The sequence below is a fragment of the Argiope bruennichi genome, chromosome 4 (assembly GCF_947563725.1).
Source record: "Argiope bruennichi chromosome 4, qqArgBrue1.1, whole genome shotgun sequence".
Classification (NCBI taxonomy): domain Eukaryota; kingdom Metazoa; phylum Arthropoda; class Arachnida; order Araneae; family Araneidae; genus Argiope; species Argiope bruennichi.
In genome coordinates, this window is record NC_079154.1 from 83750716 (window position 1) to 83767361 (window position 16646).

Consider the following 16646-nt stretch of genomic DNA (forward strand, 5'->3'; position numbering starts at 1 on the left):
AATAGCCCTAGTGTTGCTTTACAACGGGACGTTAATATAATTAAACTAAACTATTAATTCATAAGAAATAATTGCGATTCTTTTTCGCCATAGAGTTATGTGTTTCTGTTAGTTTTAGGAAATTATAAGCATATTAATTACTAAAAATAAATTTAAATTATTTAAATAAGCAGAAAAGAAATGTTCATAAACAGCTAAACAATTGTACTCTAACGCCATTCAAGGCATTCTTTGGAATAATATCTTTATTACACAGTGTATGCGAGGAAGTTTTGGGAGATCACACCCGTTGATTAAAAATGATTTCTTTTCAATTTATTGTTTCTATGAAATGGAGAGATTCATCCAAGTCTCGATGATAAAATTTTTGTCTATAATAGTACTTTATATATGAGATAAACCAGCAGGAGTGATTTCCTGATACTTTCTCGCATATTTTATAATAAGTTCTATCCCTCTACTTCCTCTAAAAAAACTATGGATTTTGGCCAAAACCGTGAACATCAGATGAGCTTAGATTTTTGTTTACACATGGCTAGATTTTGATTCATGGTATAATAAAGGAAAACAGTTTGTACATTAACTATATTTGTGTTTAACTGCGTACCCTAGGAGAATAATAAATATGAAAGAATGAATGAATATTGGCATGAATATTGCACTTTTACTGAATTTAGATTATCATCTACAGCGGGTATTTTTAACGACTATTCACTGATATGTGTTTCACATACAAGTAAGTACTAAGAAATCGAGTATGCCTTTTTTTTAACCTATTGAAATCAAAATTTGACATGAAGTTACAATTGTCACAAAGTTGCATTCTAAATTTCATTTATTTAAATCATTGCATTTTTGAATTATTGAGTTTATCAGCCTGACGGACGATCAACCCCTTGACAAATTTGGTTCTAAATTTGATTAATATCTGCATTGTAGATGCTGCCCCTGTGTACAAGAGTAATTGAAGTATTCATAAAAATTACATCCAATGATTGGTAATGATATGGGAAGTGCATAGAATTGCAAATTATATAATTAATTTGTCGATATAGAAATATGGTAATCTTTTTATATTTATATTATTACGAATTTGTAATATTATTTCATTAATGATCATGATTATGAGATCGATTCATAAGGCATGCTTCTTGTATGAATTTTTTAATGTATTTGAATTGAATCTTTTTTCTATCACTTTCTGATGAAAAATGTGCAATTAATTAGAAAATATTTATTACTCCTGATAAAATAAATATTTGTTGCGCCTTAAATTTAATTATTGATATTTATAATTTTACATATATATATTAAAACTGCGCTGGAAGGAACTAGAACGAACTTTTACTAGAACGATAATCACTCAAAATGATGACTGCACAAATAAAGAAAGAATACACTTTCTCCCTGCATTGACGATATCGTTTTCTTACATCTTTCACATTCATATGTAACCATTGATCGCATTAATTGTATTTATCTCTGCTTTCTCTGTATAATATTTCTGTTTTCACTATCAACACCCACATTTTCCGATTTGAGGGGAGTGTGACGGAATGCTTGGATTCAAGGTTCTTAACCTCCGAACATAACAGGTGAATGGAGTAATGACATGGTAATAAGATTACTTAGTAAGTGGTTGTACAAGAAAAATGGATGATTAATCTATTGGATAACAGTTAACTAATAAATAACGCCCGCATGATTTCTGCTACTGTCTGCTTGACAAAAGTCGTTTGGTAATTGAATTCTCCATTTTAATCAGCTAAAACTCAACTATCTCACTAAAACGGCAGCGACATCATATGAAGAGACCACTGTGGTCTAAGATAATGCCCTTATTTTTCTATCTTTTAAATTTAAAAATGTGTATATGTGTAAAATTTGAAGAATGCATTAAGACGTCAATTAAGATTGGTACATGCAGGCTTCAGATATGCATTACAAAATATGTTATGCTGTAGGATATAGATATGTATAACTGTCAAAAGATTAATTTAAATCTAATCAGAAACTTTTGGGTCTCATTGATGAATCTATTTTCAGACCTTTCATTAGACTAGAAACATTTTATGTTTGCAAAGATGGCGTTAGTAAGGGCAGACCATCGACCTCTCATATATGGTCGCATATGCTTATCAATCGACAAATCAGTGTCTTGATAATAATTTAGACGGAAACAAATGATTGCTAAATAAATAAATTTCGGGAAATATGATTATGAATCGTAAGATTCTGATGAAACCTTTGAGATTAGGAAAATTGCGCGAAAAGTGTCGTCTGGAAATCCTACAAAATCAGTAATTATTTCCTGCACGTTTCTGCTCGTAATTCGATCATTATCCTACATTATCTTTCCTAATTACCAGATTAAATACTCTAAGATATCTTTTTCTCCTCAAAAGACGGAATGAATAAAGTCATCAAAGGGACAAGGAAGGCAATGGCGGATTTTCAACTAGGAAGCTGCTTGGAGCTGCTAAATTAGGGTGCAGTAAGGTCACAGGGAGATTGGTTAAAAAAAATTTTTTTTTTTAGTCGTCAAATAAATTTTAAAATATTACGAATTCTCTAAATTATAAAATATTAGAATAATTTGTCAGGTATAATAAGTCAGAATATTATCTAGTTCACTCCATTCACTTAATAATTACATTATTTACAAACGCTAAACATTAGCTTATATAAGGTTGTACTAAGATATGAATCCAGCACATTCATGAGCTATATTAAATAAATAAATACCACATTTCGTAAGATTATTTACCAGTTTAAAATTCATTAATTTAAAAATATGTTGAAATGTAAATTTAAATAGGCCGATTTATTAAAAGAGAGATGACATCAGACCACGTTTCCCCGACTGAAATCAGTGTGATTTCTAGCTTTGGGAGTACCTGAAGAATGTTGTTTATAGCGGGCGGATTGAGAATCTAGAAGACTTGAAGGCACACACCACATCCATTATATCGGTATAGATACCCTTCGATCTGTTGTGGAGCATGCCTTTTGCGCTTCCAGTTAGTAGCGGAACAAGGCGAAGGGCATATCGAACAACTTATGCCTTAACCACCCATCAGTAGGATGTTTGTTCCGTGAAACTCTTTATTATTATTATCATTATTAGTATTAGTAGTATTGTCGCTATAAATATGTTTTATCGCTAATAAATTTTTAGTAAATCCCTGAATTCTATTGTTTTCTTTTGGCTAACAATAATTCTGTATTTAAAAAATCCATTTTTGGTCTTTACCCTAACAGCGCCATCTATTGGTACATATTAAAACTATTTTTTCCCTTCGCCAAACAAAATTCCATTGCTTTACGCTTGTTCTGCTGAAATATCAAGTCATTCTGACCAGTAGTTATTATCGATTTTTGAAATCGTAACTTTAATTATAATCACCCTGTATTTAGATTTATCCTCTTGCAGAAATTTTTTTTTTGTCTCTCTTGTGTTTCTGATGTTTAATAATTGAAAAAAAAATTGTGATATTACCACCAATTTACCACTTTCTCGTATACGTAGTACAGAGAAAGTGTAGTAATCGTCAAAAAATTCGAACTCGAGATTTTGACGAATCTCCACGTTATAGACCTCTCCTAGTTCGAAAAACACATTTTTGGAAATGCCTGTCTGTCTATCTTTGATAAAAAAAAATAACTCAAAAACGTTTTGAGTTAGACGGCTGAAATTTGGTATACCGTCTTTACACAAAATTTAGATTTCTATCAAATTTTGAGTAGAATCAAAAGAAGTCTGTCTGCCCTGATGTTCAAATATAATTTAGCATAATAACTACGAAACGAAGAAAGTTTAATAGATATAATTTGATACACAAAATTAACATCCATAATCTAGACACCTTTCAAATTTTAAGCCAAATCCAACAAGGGATTGGCCATCTGTTGGTCTGTACTTTCAGAAACGCGATAACTGAAAGACACAATGATTTAAACATTATATATTGTTATGAATCTGTGATGCGGCTTTCCAGCATAATTGGTTCCATGGGAAATCTCAGAGCTTGGCGACAAACTTGGCGACTTGGCGACGAATTTGGCGACTTTGGCGAAAAATAGATTATACCCGAAACATCGAGAATTTTCCCGATCCGTCCAGTAGGAACGGAGATACGCCTCGAACGTTCCTGATTGGTTGAGAGGCTTCTAGCCCCGCCTCCTGAGACCTATAAAAGGAGCTGCAGCTGCCGGGAGAGTCGACGGTGAATTGAGTTGCGAACCAGTGGAGTCGAAGAGTAGTCGGAACCGACGCTAAAGAACTGGCCTTCCAGAGATAAGCGAAGCAGCGAAGCTAATGCTGAACTAAGCTGTGTGCTACTGTCTGTAGTAGAGTTTTGTATGCTGCACGTCTCGGCTGAAGATAATCGTTTTCTGTGCTGTATATAGTTGTTGTCTTTGTGCTGTCCTGTGTGTCTTCGTGTAAATAAACGTCGTTGTTTTATTTTCTACTGCCGCCTGGTGATTGAGCGTTCTTCACACCATATAACCCCCACTATCCAAACGAACCTCGGAAATTTCGCAACAATATATTCGGTATTTGATTTTGTGATGACAAATATAGTTTCGTATCAAATTTTTATTTCAATCGGTTGGGAAAAACGCGTTTAAAACACAAATTCGCTTTTCGGATACTATTAATAGCATGCTAGAGATTAATCGCCAAATAACTCTCCGAAGATCGCACAATTCAGAGAAATGCCAAATTCATGTCAAATATTAATATTTCATAACAGTTGTATGCCACTGCCATAAAAGGCTTTCTTTGGGATAACACCTTTATTAGAGGGTATGCGAGAAAGTTTTGGGAAGACCACTGGCGCTGGTTTCAAATTAACATGCGCACCTTTTGCCTTGCCTTAAGATAACTTTTATTTCAGTTTTCAAAACTGTATAACTTGTACGGCCACTTCAGGCAATTTTTTAAATACAATAAAAATATCGCCAGACATAGCAATACATTTACAAAGCACGTTTTTAATGCCATTAAATATGAAAGGAAATGACTCAAAGCTGAAGAAAGCCATTGATTACGCCGATTATCTTTTATTAAATGGAAATTGACGCTTTTGTTAAAGACGAGATATCACTACATTTGAAATGAAGAAATACGAAGTTGGTCATAACATCCGCTGACCTGATAAAAATCTTCACTTCTAGTCATTTATACAGAGCTTTTCTTTATATCGTAAAGAATTGACGGAAAACTCAGAAGTAAATATTTCTTGGATCTTTTCGCCTTATTTAATTGTTTTACATTATTAGTAACTACAGTCGATAATAGCAAAAAAAGTTTTTGATAAAAAATAGATAAGATTTTAAGTTAATTCCGACCATTCGGATGTTTTTCTAATATACTATATTAAAAACAATAACAATTGAAAAACTTCCATATCTCGTGAACAGATATTTATGAATTATTCTTTATTTTTCCTAGTATAATTTGCATATGTTTCAATGATTCATTGAAGGGGACAGTTTTGGTCTCTTCTGCTTTTGTGTCGCGATGTAGACTGATGCATTTCTTACCAATTATTCTTTGTACATAAATTATCCCTCCAGCCCTATGAAATAAATCGAAGTTTTAAAAGTTCAAATGTTTCACGCATCTGCGAAAATATATTTATAATTAGAATTTAAATTAAGAGATATCATTACACATAATTTCCTAATTTTTATTTTAAATTAGTCCTTGTTAATTACTTTCTGCAATGTTCTCTTTCTACAATTTCCTGATACATTTCCCACTTTTTTATATAATTAATCCTACTCGCGCTCAAATAAACAGATGATCTTCGCATTTCCCACATTCAGAGCGAAGGGATAAAAAAATCTCTTATGCTTACAACATTCTTTTAAAGATACTTAAGTTTCTCTTGGCTAAATCGACACATGACAAAGAAATCCTTATCAGAATATCATAGTAAAATGACTGAAGAGAAAAAATTCTATCTCTTTTTGCTGTTTTGTCAAGATGTAGACTGACGTATTTCTTACTTATCTTTTCTGTTTACAAATTCTGCCTCCCGGGATGAAATAAATCAAAGTTAAAATTCCAAAAATTCCATCTTTTCGGAATATATATAATGTGTAGTTACGATAAATCCGATCCAATATTTTGTAGAATGTCTAGATATTTTAGGCGAAGTGTGAAATGATTAATATTACACACACTTTCACACAGTTCTACATTGTAAACTGATAAAGAATCGATAATTCGTTTTGAGTATTTAGAATGTTTATACATTACATATGATGTCTAGAGAAAATATATAACATATTCACATAATTCTTTTATTTCATATTTTGCCTAAAAATGCCTAGTTTTGTTTGATATGTAATATCAAAGTATTTGTCTTTAAGAACTGGTTCCAAACCTATTGCATTGAAGAAACGCCATCTAATGTCCAGTGTTAAACATCCTACCGCTAGTGTGACGTGTAATTTTGTAAAGGAGGTCGTCATTCTTATTATCTGGTCTCGGTTCTAATTACGCGATCCATCCCAAATAGACCTCATATTGCTTCAAAAGGAGGTGAGTTAATATAATTAGACTAAACTCATATTCAGAGTCAGATGCATTATAATCTCTTCCCAAAATGGCGAATCCTTAATAGTTGAAAATTCAAAATCATTTTCTTATGCGGTGTCATTAACAGCAAAAATTTTGTTAAATTGAATATGTGTCCACATCTTTTTTATTCGTTCTGCAGCTTTTTTATTCCATTCATTTTTTCAAAAGAAAGCTATTAATATTATAAGGAAGCTACAGTGATACATGAAGTAATTAGAAATTAGTTCATTATATTGTCATTGATTTCCCATTGACATATTTTTCGTGAATTCTTTTCTGGGAATTTCTTCCATTTGTCAATACGACTTCTTGCATTTCGTTTACAAACTGCCAAATTGGGATTGCAAAATTATCCATTACTAGTCGATATACCCTGCATTGCTAGGGACTAAAATACTTTCATGTATAATATTTTAAATGCAAAAAATACTTTGGCATAAAATACTATAATACATAAAATTATTTTATCGTCTGAATCATTTTTAAAATTAAAATGAGAATATCAGTTAAATCAGAATTTTTAAAAACCATCTATATTTAACTTTCTTTAAAAGCTTAGATGAAATATTTCAAAAAGTTTTATTGTTGCCTACCTGCGGAATATCTATAAATTTATGTGTTTAAAATCGTCTGCATCTGTTTAATTATTATTTACTAAACTTTGAAAATTTTAATTAAATTGAAAGAAAAATTGCATGAAAATGAAATTAATATTATCGAAAAGGCAACGTTTTAAGTTTTAAGATGATATAAAAATATTATTGTCAAATAATTTGTTTCGAATTTACTGCAGAAAAATGATAAAAATTCGAATTAATTGAATGAATATTTAATTGATTTTTAAAATGATAATATTATTCTTCCCTTTGTCTTAAATAAAAACCTAGATGAATTCGGCTCAGGTTTTTTTTTTAGGTAGAAATGTGGAACATATATACATACACAGCTACAATGACTTATATTTAAAACTTTCTGATTCTTATTTGGAATTCAAACCAACATTATATAATTAACGAATGCTATATGAAACCAACATCTAATTAACGTATAATTCAGCAATTTTCGGTATTATTCTTTGGTTTGAGGCATGTTTATAGAACATATGTATGAAAGAATATTCAGTATTGTGATTATATATGCTTTAATTTTCACTTGCAACATACCCGATTTATGCATCCTAATCTTATTTTATAACTTGCAATAATCTGATTCATATGGAAACGCATTGAGCTTATTTTCTGCTAAATTAAATCTTTTTATTAGATAAATCAATAATGGCTTGTAATTTTATTTCAGATATTCCATCAAAATTAGATGGATAGTTTTTAGTAACTTTAATATCATGGCTTTATATAAATATTTGTACCTTTGAGGAAATAATTAAGAAATAAAAGATAAATGAATTCAATTCAGATATATAGAATGCAATCTTATTTCTCATAAGAAAATTTCTCCTATTTTTTTAAAATCTTATAAAAGGTTTAACAAAATTACATAAAATAATAACAAACTTTCTGCTCAAATTATAAACCGATTCAGCAAAGGTAAACTGCGAACAAGTTTAACTGGTTTCTCTGTAATTTCACTTCTTTAAATAATTAGAGAAAGCTGTCACTCAAAATCTAAGAATTGGTTTACGCCGTAATCTCCGATCATAGACTGTTGCCATAAGGTATCATTAATGTTAGACAGGATTTAAACATGAAAGAAATAAAATATATGCAAAAGAATTTTTTTTTCCTCTAAGGCCCTTGGATCTTTTGATACAGACTGACGCCCACTTGACGTCAAGACTTTTGTAATCGTTAGGTGAACCAATTTCTGTGAGATATCGTCATCTTGGCATGCTCAGATTGTCGATGATGTAGTTTTGCATTCGAAAAATATTGCGAAGTTCTTATTTGTTGTAACTTTCAAGTTTCGAAATACATCGATGGCTCCTTTAGTTTTTTGAGGCATAGTTAAATATACCAGGAAAAGTGAAATTATTTTTAATCCCTCATATGTTTATTAGATTTCATTGAAAATGGTGATGAAAAGAGCGAAAAATGGTGCTGTTTCCTACTTAATTCTTTGACGAGCAAAATGTAAGCACAGTGGATATCGTATATAAAATGTAAACAAATAAATTTTTGGCATAAGCATTTTATTTTATCAGAAACAAATAAAGATTTTGATGGAAATAATATGAATATCAATCTCAGCTTTCAAAACGCCTTTATTACCGATATTTAATCTTGATAATTAAGATGTAAACACAATTTTGAAATATTTTTTTTATATTTTTCCAAGAACAAAGTATTTACAATATATGCATATTAGAAAAACTTTTTCTAATATGCAGAAGTTTTGCAATTTTTAATATTCAAAAGTTTTTTGTTCTCCAAAAGTTTTGTAAGCTAAGAAAAAATAAACTTATGCATAGAACCAGAAACAATTGAACTTTTCTTTTTTGTAACTTATTGTAATCATTTCTAAAAATGAAATCATTCGTAAAATAACAGATATGGGAATATAAGATATTTTCACCCACATATATGAGTTGTCATTACTGATGTTATGCAACCTAATATTTCGGCATCTAAATGACACACACGCACGCACACAATATTGGCAGATGCATGTCCGAAAAGAAAACACATTTGGAATTTATTTTCAATTTCTTTTGTAACAAGAGGGCAATAATTTGTACATGAGGAACAAAGGCAGCACACTTATGTTCATATCAGAGTACAAGAGAAAGTTACAGAAATTTTTCTCTTTAATGATTTTACTAAGAGATTCTAAAAGGAATTTCTTTGACTCGTATCGATTTAGGAAAAGTTGTTTTAGGTATCTTTGAAAAGAATGCGCAGGTGTTAGGGATTATTATCTCTTTGGTCTAAGCGTGAGAGACTACAATAATCAGCAATTTTTTAGAGCGCGTGCTAGAAATAATTAAATAAAAAAAGTGGGATTTGAATCAAGTAATAAGAGAAAATTTTAGAATAAATTAATATGAACTAATTTGAAATAAAAAGTAGAAACTTAATTTGAATTTAAATTACATTAAGACATGATAGTTAATTTTATATATAATAATATATCATTTTATCTGTTATTGTAAATTCGTTTTTTGGCGCCAAAATTTTAAATTTCAACATGTACAATTAATCGAATTAAAGCAATGCAATTTTATTTTTTTAAAAAGTAGAATTTAGCAACCGCATAAAAATAGCATTGTAATGTAAATAAGCTCATGAAGGAAAGAAAAAATGACATTTAGTACAATACAAAAATAATATATATGCGTAGTATTCGAAAAGCATATTAATGTCGGTTATAAAATCATATTATTATTGTATTTCTGCCATATTATCTCCAGTTAATCAGCACTGTACTCTAAATTGCTTGATGTATTTTTGGATGATTATTTACGTTTCTCTATCAGTAAAATAGAAGATCTGTCTGAATATCTAAGAATAGAATTTTTCGTAATTAATAGATATTGAAAATAGAAAAAGAGAGTCATTGCATTTTCTAATATCTATTTTGTTCATCACTGTGGCTCAATTTGCTTAAATAAAGATATAAAATCTGTATTTAGACTTTATTCGTGTATGCGTATTTTGATTTATAAAATTATTATGATACAGGCATTCTGCTTTATGTCTTATCTCTTTCGATTCCATTCATTTGCTTTTCATTAATTGTGATGGTACCTGTACCTTGTTCATACTTATGACTTTTTAATATTTCCTTAAAGCAGTGTCAGGTTTTACGGCTACTTTTTTTCCTGTTTTGATTACACATGTTAATTGTGATCTGTTAAAAATAATTTTTTCCCTCTCTAATTCCAATATAATTAATTCTATTTTTATTTGCTTAGCTGTAATGCGTTGAATATATATTTTTTATACATCAATGATATTTAGTCGTGTGGAGATATCTTGAGAAAGGCTGACAGTCATTAATGTTCCAAAAATCTGTTTATTTTTATCTTGAACATAATTTTTTAAATAATGGGAAATGAATTTAAGAGCCTTCAGAGAGTATTTAATGCATCTGCAGGCCAAGGTCGTTTTTAACCAAATCCTAGTCTGTACGAATTTTATCAATGAAGATTCAGAGTTCACAAAACAGAATACAATAAAGTTTTTTTTATATTTGTGTCAAACAGACCTAACAATAGACGTTTTTCAGGATTATAATATTCACGGTATGTGGTAAATTAATATCAAAGTTTAAAAGTTGCAGTGAATAGATTTTGAGAAACGTCGGGAAGTGAGCTTCTAATGCCAGAGAAAGTCACTTGCATGGCTTTGGTGTACAATAGTTATGAAATATTAACTCTTGGCGTGAAATTAGCATTTTTACTGAATCTATCGTCTGATCCTTGGCGAGTTATTGGCGATTAATCCTTGGAATGACATTAATAGTATACGAAAATCTAATTTGAGCTGAAACATTTTTCTCAACCGACTGAAACAAAAATTTGACACAAAACTACACTTGTAGTCGTAAATTCACATACCAAATTTGATATATATGTCATTGCGCCTTTGAGCTATCATGTTTACATGTTTCTAAAAATACAAACCAACAAAGGGTCAATCCCTTGTTGGATTTCGATAAAATTTCATGGGTTTCTAGATTATAGATGTTAATGCTATGTGCCGAATTTTATTTGTCTAGCTCTCTTCATTTTGCAGTTATCGTGTTAAATTATGTTCTGATGCATCCAAACAAATAGACTTCCTATAAGCGGATTTTGCTCAAAATTTGATAAAAATCTAAAAATTTGGTGTGAAAGCCATATATCGAATTTTATCCGTCTAGCTCAAAATATTTTTGAGTTATATTTATCACAGACAGACTGACGGATATTTACCAAAAATGTATTTTTCGAACTCGGGTATGTCTAAAGAATGGAGATTAGCCTAAATCTCGAGTTAGCATTTTTTAATGATTACTATATTTTCTCTATACTATGTATAAGGGAAAGTAAAAAAGCGAAAGGCGATTTTAAAAAAATTAAGATATTTGGAAGCATCAAAGTTAAAATGTTTTTTTTATCTTTAATTTTAATGCAAAAAGAAAGAGTTAATTTTTAAAGTGCGCATAAATTGAATTTATTAATTAAATTGAAATGTATCCTTTGCTTCTACACTTAACCGTGGGTATCAAAAGATTTCCATTCATCAGCCTTTGTTAATTGGAGTGGGGGGAGGAGTACATTTGGCCCTATTTTAGACCGAAAACATTTTTTTAAATCCAAATATTAAAAATTGCCAGAAAAAATAAAATATTAACTGTTGTAAAAAAATTTATTAGACGATCAGCTTTCCTTTACAAAACAGCAGTTGCAGAAACACTGTAAAAATTCTGAAATCAATATAATATTTATACTTGCTTATTTTCAATCGTAAGATAATATCCATCTTGATAGCGATAGATTTTTATACAATGTTATTGGTGCATAAAGTATTTTAGTTTTTATTTTCTGTATTTGATGTTATAAATGTTTAAAAATGAATTTTTAAAAGGAAATTTGGATATGTAACTATCAAAATTTGCTGCATGATATTGAAAATAAAACAATGACTTTGAAATCAAATAAGATTTTTTTTTCTGTGAAGCTCTTTAATGAATCTTAAAATTTTATTCTAATTTTCTCATGAACAGAATGAAAGTTTTTAGTAACGCTATTATTTCAAAGTGTTTTCCTGCAAGCATGATTCAGATTTTTGTTTTCTGAAAATATGACATTCAGCCAAATCTGTGATCAACAAATTTATAGCTTTATATTAATATGAATTGTGTCTTTCGCCTTGGTTTTCTAATTTAATTTTAGTCTTTAGAAGAAGAATATAAATTCAGTATTTCGTTATGCAGATACGATTGTAAAAGCACCGATGTTATTCGAGCAAAACTTATTTTAACAACCTAATGTCAAACCAGAAAGCGGAAAACAGTATCCAATATTAAAACAGAAATAATGCCATTTTAGTCATAAAATGACTAAAATAGCATTTTGTCATAAAATGATCACAGAAATGGGAGCAGCTAAACTATTTACTGAAATGGTAGTCTTAGGAAAAGTTTTACGAACTCTTTAAGGAAATCGCATCAATTCGGAAAATTCTTACTAGAAAATATTTGCCAATCTTTTCCTGATTAACTTGTTTTGACCCATGATTTTTAAGCTCTTATTATGTCGAAATATTGAAAATTGAAAGAACTAGCAAGAATTTTTCCTGTCTGTGTTTATACACATGGATGGTATTTTGCAAAGTCAGGAGAAACTTCTGAATAAGTTTTTATTTTCTTGTTCGTTTCTGGAACAATCTTTTAAAGTTTTTTTAAAATTTATTTCTCGAATGAAACTTACAGAAATTTTTTTGCTTTCATTGAACGAGATGTATAGATTCATTCATGTGATATTGGACTTTTGATTTACTATTAATGAATACATGAGCATATTGAGAGTTCTATAGATATTTCCTTAGTGCACATTCCCTACTATTTTCCTGCAGTTTGTAATGCAGCATATTCAAGGACAGTAGGCATTTTGACGACCTCCATAAATAGAGAGGAGATATACGAGATTTTTTTTTATGCCTGATTAATAATCAAGTTTTCCATGTCCCTGAAAACGAGTGCACGAGCAAGCTCCCGGCATTCCATGCTCAGAAACCAGTACTATTTATATCCACATCTATTTACTCTGTAGAGGTTGATAACTTTACTTAGAAGTTGATTTTAAATGATAATATTATAGAAAATCGAGCGTTCCATGGACTGAATATAGTCGAACATCCACAATGGCTGATTTTGAGTTAGCAGATTAGGCAACCACCTAGGGCCACAATGCTGATAGAAGACATCAGACAGATCGGTTTTAAGAGTTCTATTACCCTGCTAACAAATAAATCTGCAAAAATGTAAATTATATGAATTATGAAGTACAACAATATAACTAGCACTTTTTCAAGTATAATTAATCAAGTTGCTATCCGTTAACTTGCGGTCACTTACTTGTTACATTATTTATGAATACCAAATATCTCCTTAAATAATACTGGTTAGAAACGTAAATGTTATTCAATCATAAAAATTAAATAAAAGCCTAAAACTTTTTACAAAGTTTTCAAAATAAAAATGTTATCTAAAATTTGTAATAAACATGGTAGTAAATTTAAAAATGTTTAGAATTTGAAACTAAAATGGCTAAAAAGGAGTTCGCAAGATGCACTGCATAAGATCTCAAAATGCGCAATTCCACCACTAGGCATTCAGCTCTTAACAGCAAAAAACATGAAAACTATGAGAAAACATCACCAGGCATGCAAAGTTTACAGTAACAATGCAATGGGTGATAGTGAAGTGAGAAAATTGCCGAAAATGTTCAAAGAAAGTTCGGAATGAGTTCAAGTCGGAGCAAATGGTGCAAGGGTACATGTTTCAATTCAGATTCAAAATCTAAATTAGTCTTTTGGCTTGGAGGTATTCGATCCTCTTCCACACATTCTAATCTTTCATTTAGTCGTTTCTTCTCCACTCATCTCTCCATAGGTCTCGTCGTATATCTCTTCCTAGGTTGCAGGAAATTGACAAAGGATTGAAGACAATTATGAAAATTAGCTATCTTCACTGATGACAAAGATCTACGATGAATGTAACTCTTGAACCTATTAGACACAGAAGTTTTATATTTCTAATTTATCCTTTGTACCATCTTGCAGAATTTTTAAATACACAAAGAAAAGACTAAACTAAATGAAAATGTTCGACTAACTAGTATATTTAAACTACATAATCATTTCAAAAATAAATACTCTATCGTGTTACATATATCATAATGCAATCTATAAATTTGTATTTTATGATATTCATGTCATTTTGTATTGTAATGAATATGAATGCTATAGTATTCATTTCAGTTTCATTTTCTATGAAAAATCTGTCAATATTTGCAAGATACGACTCCTACTAACACAAACTTCCCAACAGTCTTGTCACGATATCTCACGATATTGCCCAACATTCAGAATTGAACAACATCTTGGAAATATCGTATAATATCTTGCATTAATAAAATTTCCTCAGTATATTATCCAACATTCAGAATATCGAACAAAATTGTATAGATATGGTACAATATCTTGTGCTAATAGAATTTCGGTTGCCTTAAATTATCGGAGGTTAAAACCATTGTTTATTTCAGGGCTGCCCCCAGTACAGAAAAGATAAAACCATTCAAGATAGGAGGACGAGGCGTATGCATGAGCCCGTTGCCAGAAATCTCATCAACAACAGCAGAATCCCCTCGTAAGTGTCTATTATCATTTCTTTACTTACGTAAAATATATCTTTCTTGTAATAGTTCAGTAAAAAAAAAATCACTATTTTAAGGAATATGTATATGCATTCAGAGAAACATCCTGTAGTATGTTTTTAGTTAAAAAATGTTTTTGATAAGAATTAAATTGTTAATGTTGAATATTCTATTGGTAGCTATGCCATGGTTCGGAATCGACATCGGAGGATCCTTAGTAAAAGTAGTTTACTTTGAACCAACAGATGATTCTAAAGAATCAAAAGATCATGAAAACTTAAAAACATTTGTGAAAGGCAGAGCTGCCTATTGCAACACTGGCACCAGAGATGTTCATTTGCAGGTATTTATTTTATTTTTTTTCGTCCATAACTGTTATCCATGAACAAAGTCATTTTAAGCCCTTTAAATTCAAAATGGTGTCTCGCTTAACTACGGAAGTAGCTTGTAAGTATAGTTAAGTCACTATGCTGAATTTATTAAGACAGGTTCCAGCGCTCCTCAAAAAGAAATTGGGAATTTACAAAAATAACTCAAAAAATGAAAGATATCAGCCATAAAGTCCAATTAGGAAAATGTTTTCTATATATTAATAAAAATATAGGAAAATGTTTCGTGATAAATCAAAGTTATATGTTGGATTACTTTTGTGCAGATCTCTATTTATCTAATATTATCTATATTTATCTTTATATTATTCAGCGAATGAAAACAACGAATCCGAAAAATGAATAAAAATAAACTCTTCTATCATTGCTTTAAAAATGAATGGCCCAAGCAGAAGGCTACCTCTTTCACCCTTATTTTTGCTTAGTAATATTTCTTCCTGCAACAAAGTTGTAGTGAATTTTCAAATCACTCTTTACGAGCTTAAAGCAAGAGGAATTAGTATCTGTTTTTCACATGTCCGAGGTCATTCTGGCATTTTAAGGAATGAAAGAGCCGATTGGCTTGCAAAGCAAGTTACAAAGCTAAACATCATTGATCCTGTGAGCATCCCCAAATCTCACATTCGTAATGATAATCACAAAAAAGGCCATTCTCTTATGGAATGATCTGTATCAGAATTCATCAACTGCCTCTTTAACTAAATTATTTTTCCCCACAATTTCTCAAAGGTTGAATAACAAGCATTTTTTCAGTGATTTTCACTTAACAAAATTTCTTACTGGACACGGTAATTTCAATTACTATCTCAAGAAATTTGGATTATCGGACACTGATCTGTGCTCTTGCAGCGTGGGTGGAGTTCAAAATGTCGAACACTTGCTTTTTGATTGCTCCAAATTTACTGAAGGGAGAAGAGATTTTATTGTGGATCTCGATGCCTGTAAAATTAAGTTTCCACCTCCGCTTCATGTTTTGGTCGACCACAAAATGGCTTTTTTCTCATTTTGTAAATTTATTGCCTTTGCTGCTTCAATTTTTAATTAGTTTTGTTGTTTGTTTTTTCCTGTTGTTTTTATCCTTATTTTTATATGTACATATTTTTATCTATGTATGTAGTTGTTTCTACTTACTTCTGTAAGCCTTGTGCTGTACTTTGTGGCGCACAAGGATTGACTTGTTATTAATAATAATATTAAAAAAAAGCAGAAGACTAGACATATTTATATTTAGATATGATTCAGTATCCTAATAAAAGTTAACTTATCCTAATCATGGTGCATTTTAATAATGAAATGTGTAAGAATCATAAATAATAGCAATTATCACGAATAACTTAAAGCTAAT

At 30.2% G+C, this 16646-nt stretch overlaps 1 protein-coding gene across 1 annotated transcript in view; it reads left to right on the forward strand.

Annotated features, from left to right (window-relative positions):
* The window catches only part of LOC129967015 (pantothenate kinase 3-like), a 57126-nt gene that overhangs the window by 18734 nt on the left and 21746 nt on the right, over positions 1–16646 (forward strand). The window contains exons 2-3 of the mRNA XM_056081646.1: positions 14802–14905; positions 15092–15255. Of these exons, the coding sequence (XP_055937621.1) occupies positions 14802–14905; positions 15092–15255 (268 nt within the window). The remainder of the gene's footprint in view (positions 1–14801; positions 14906–15091; positions 15256–16646) is intronic.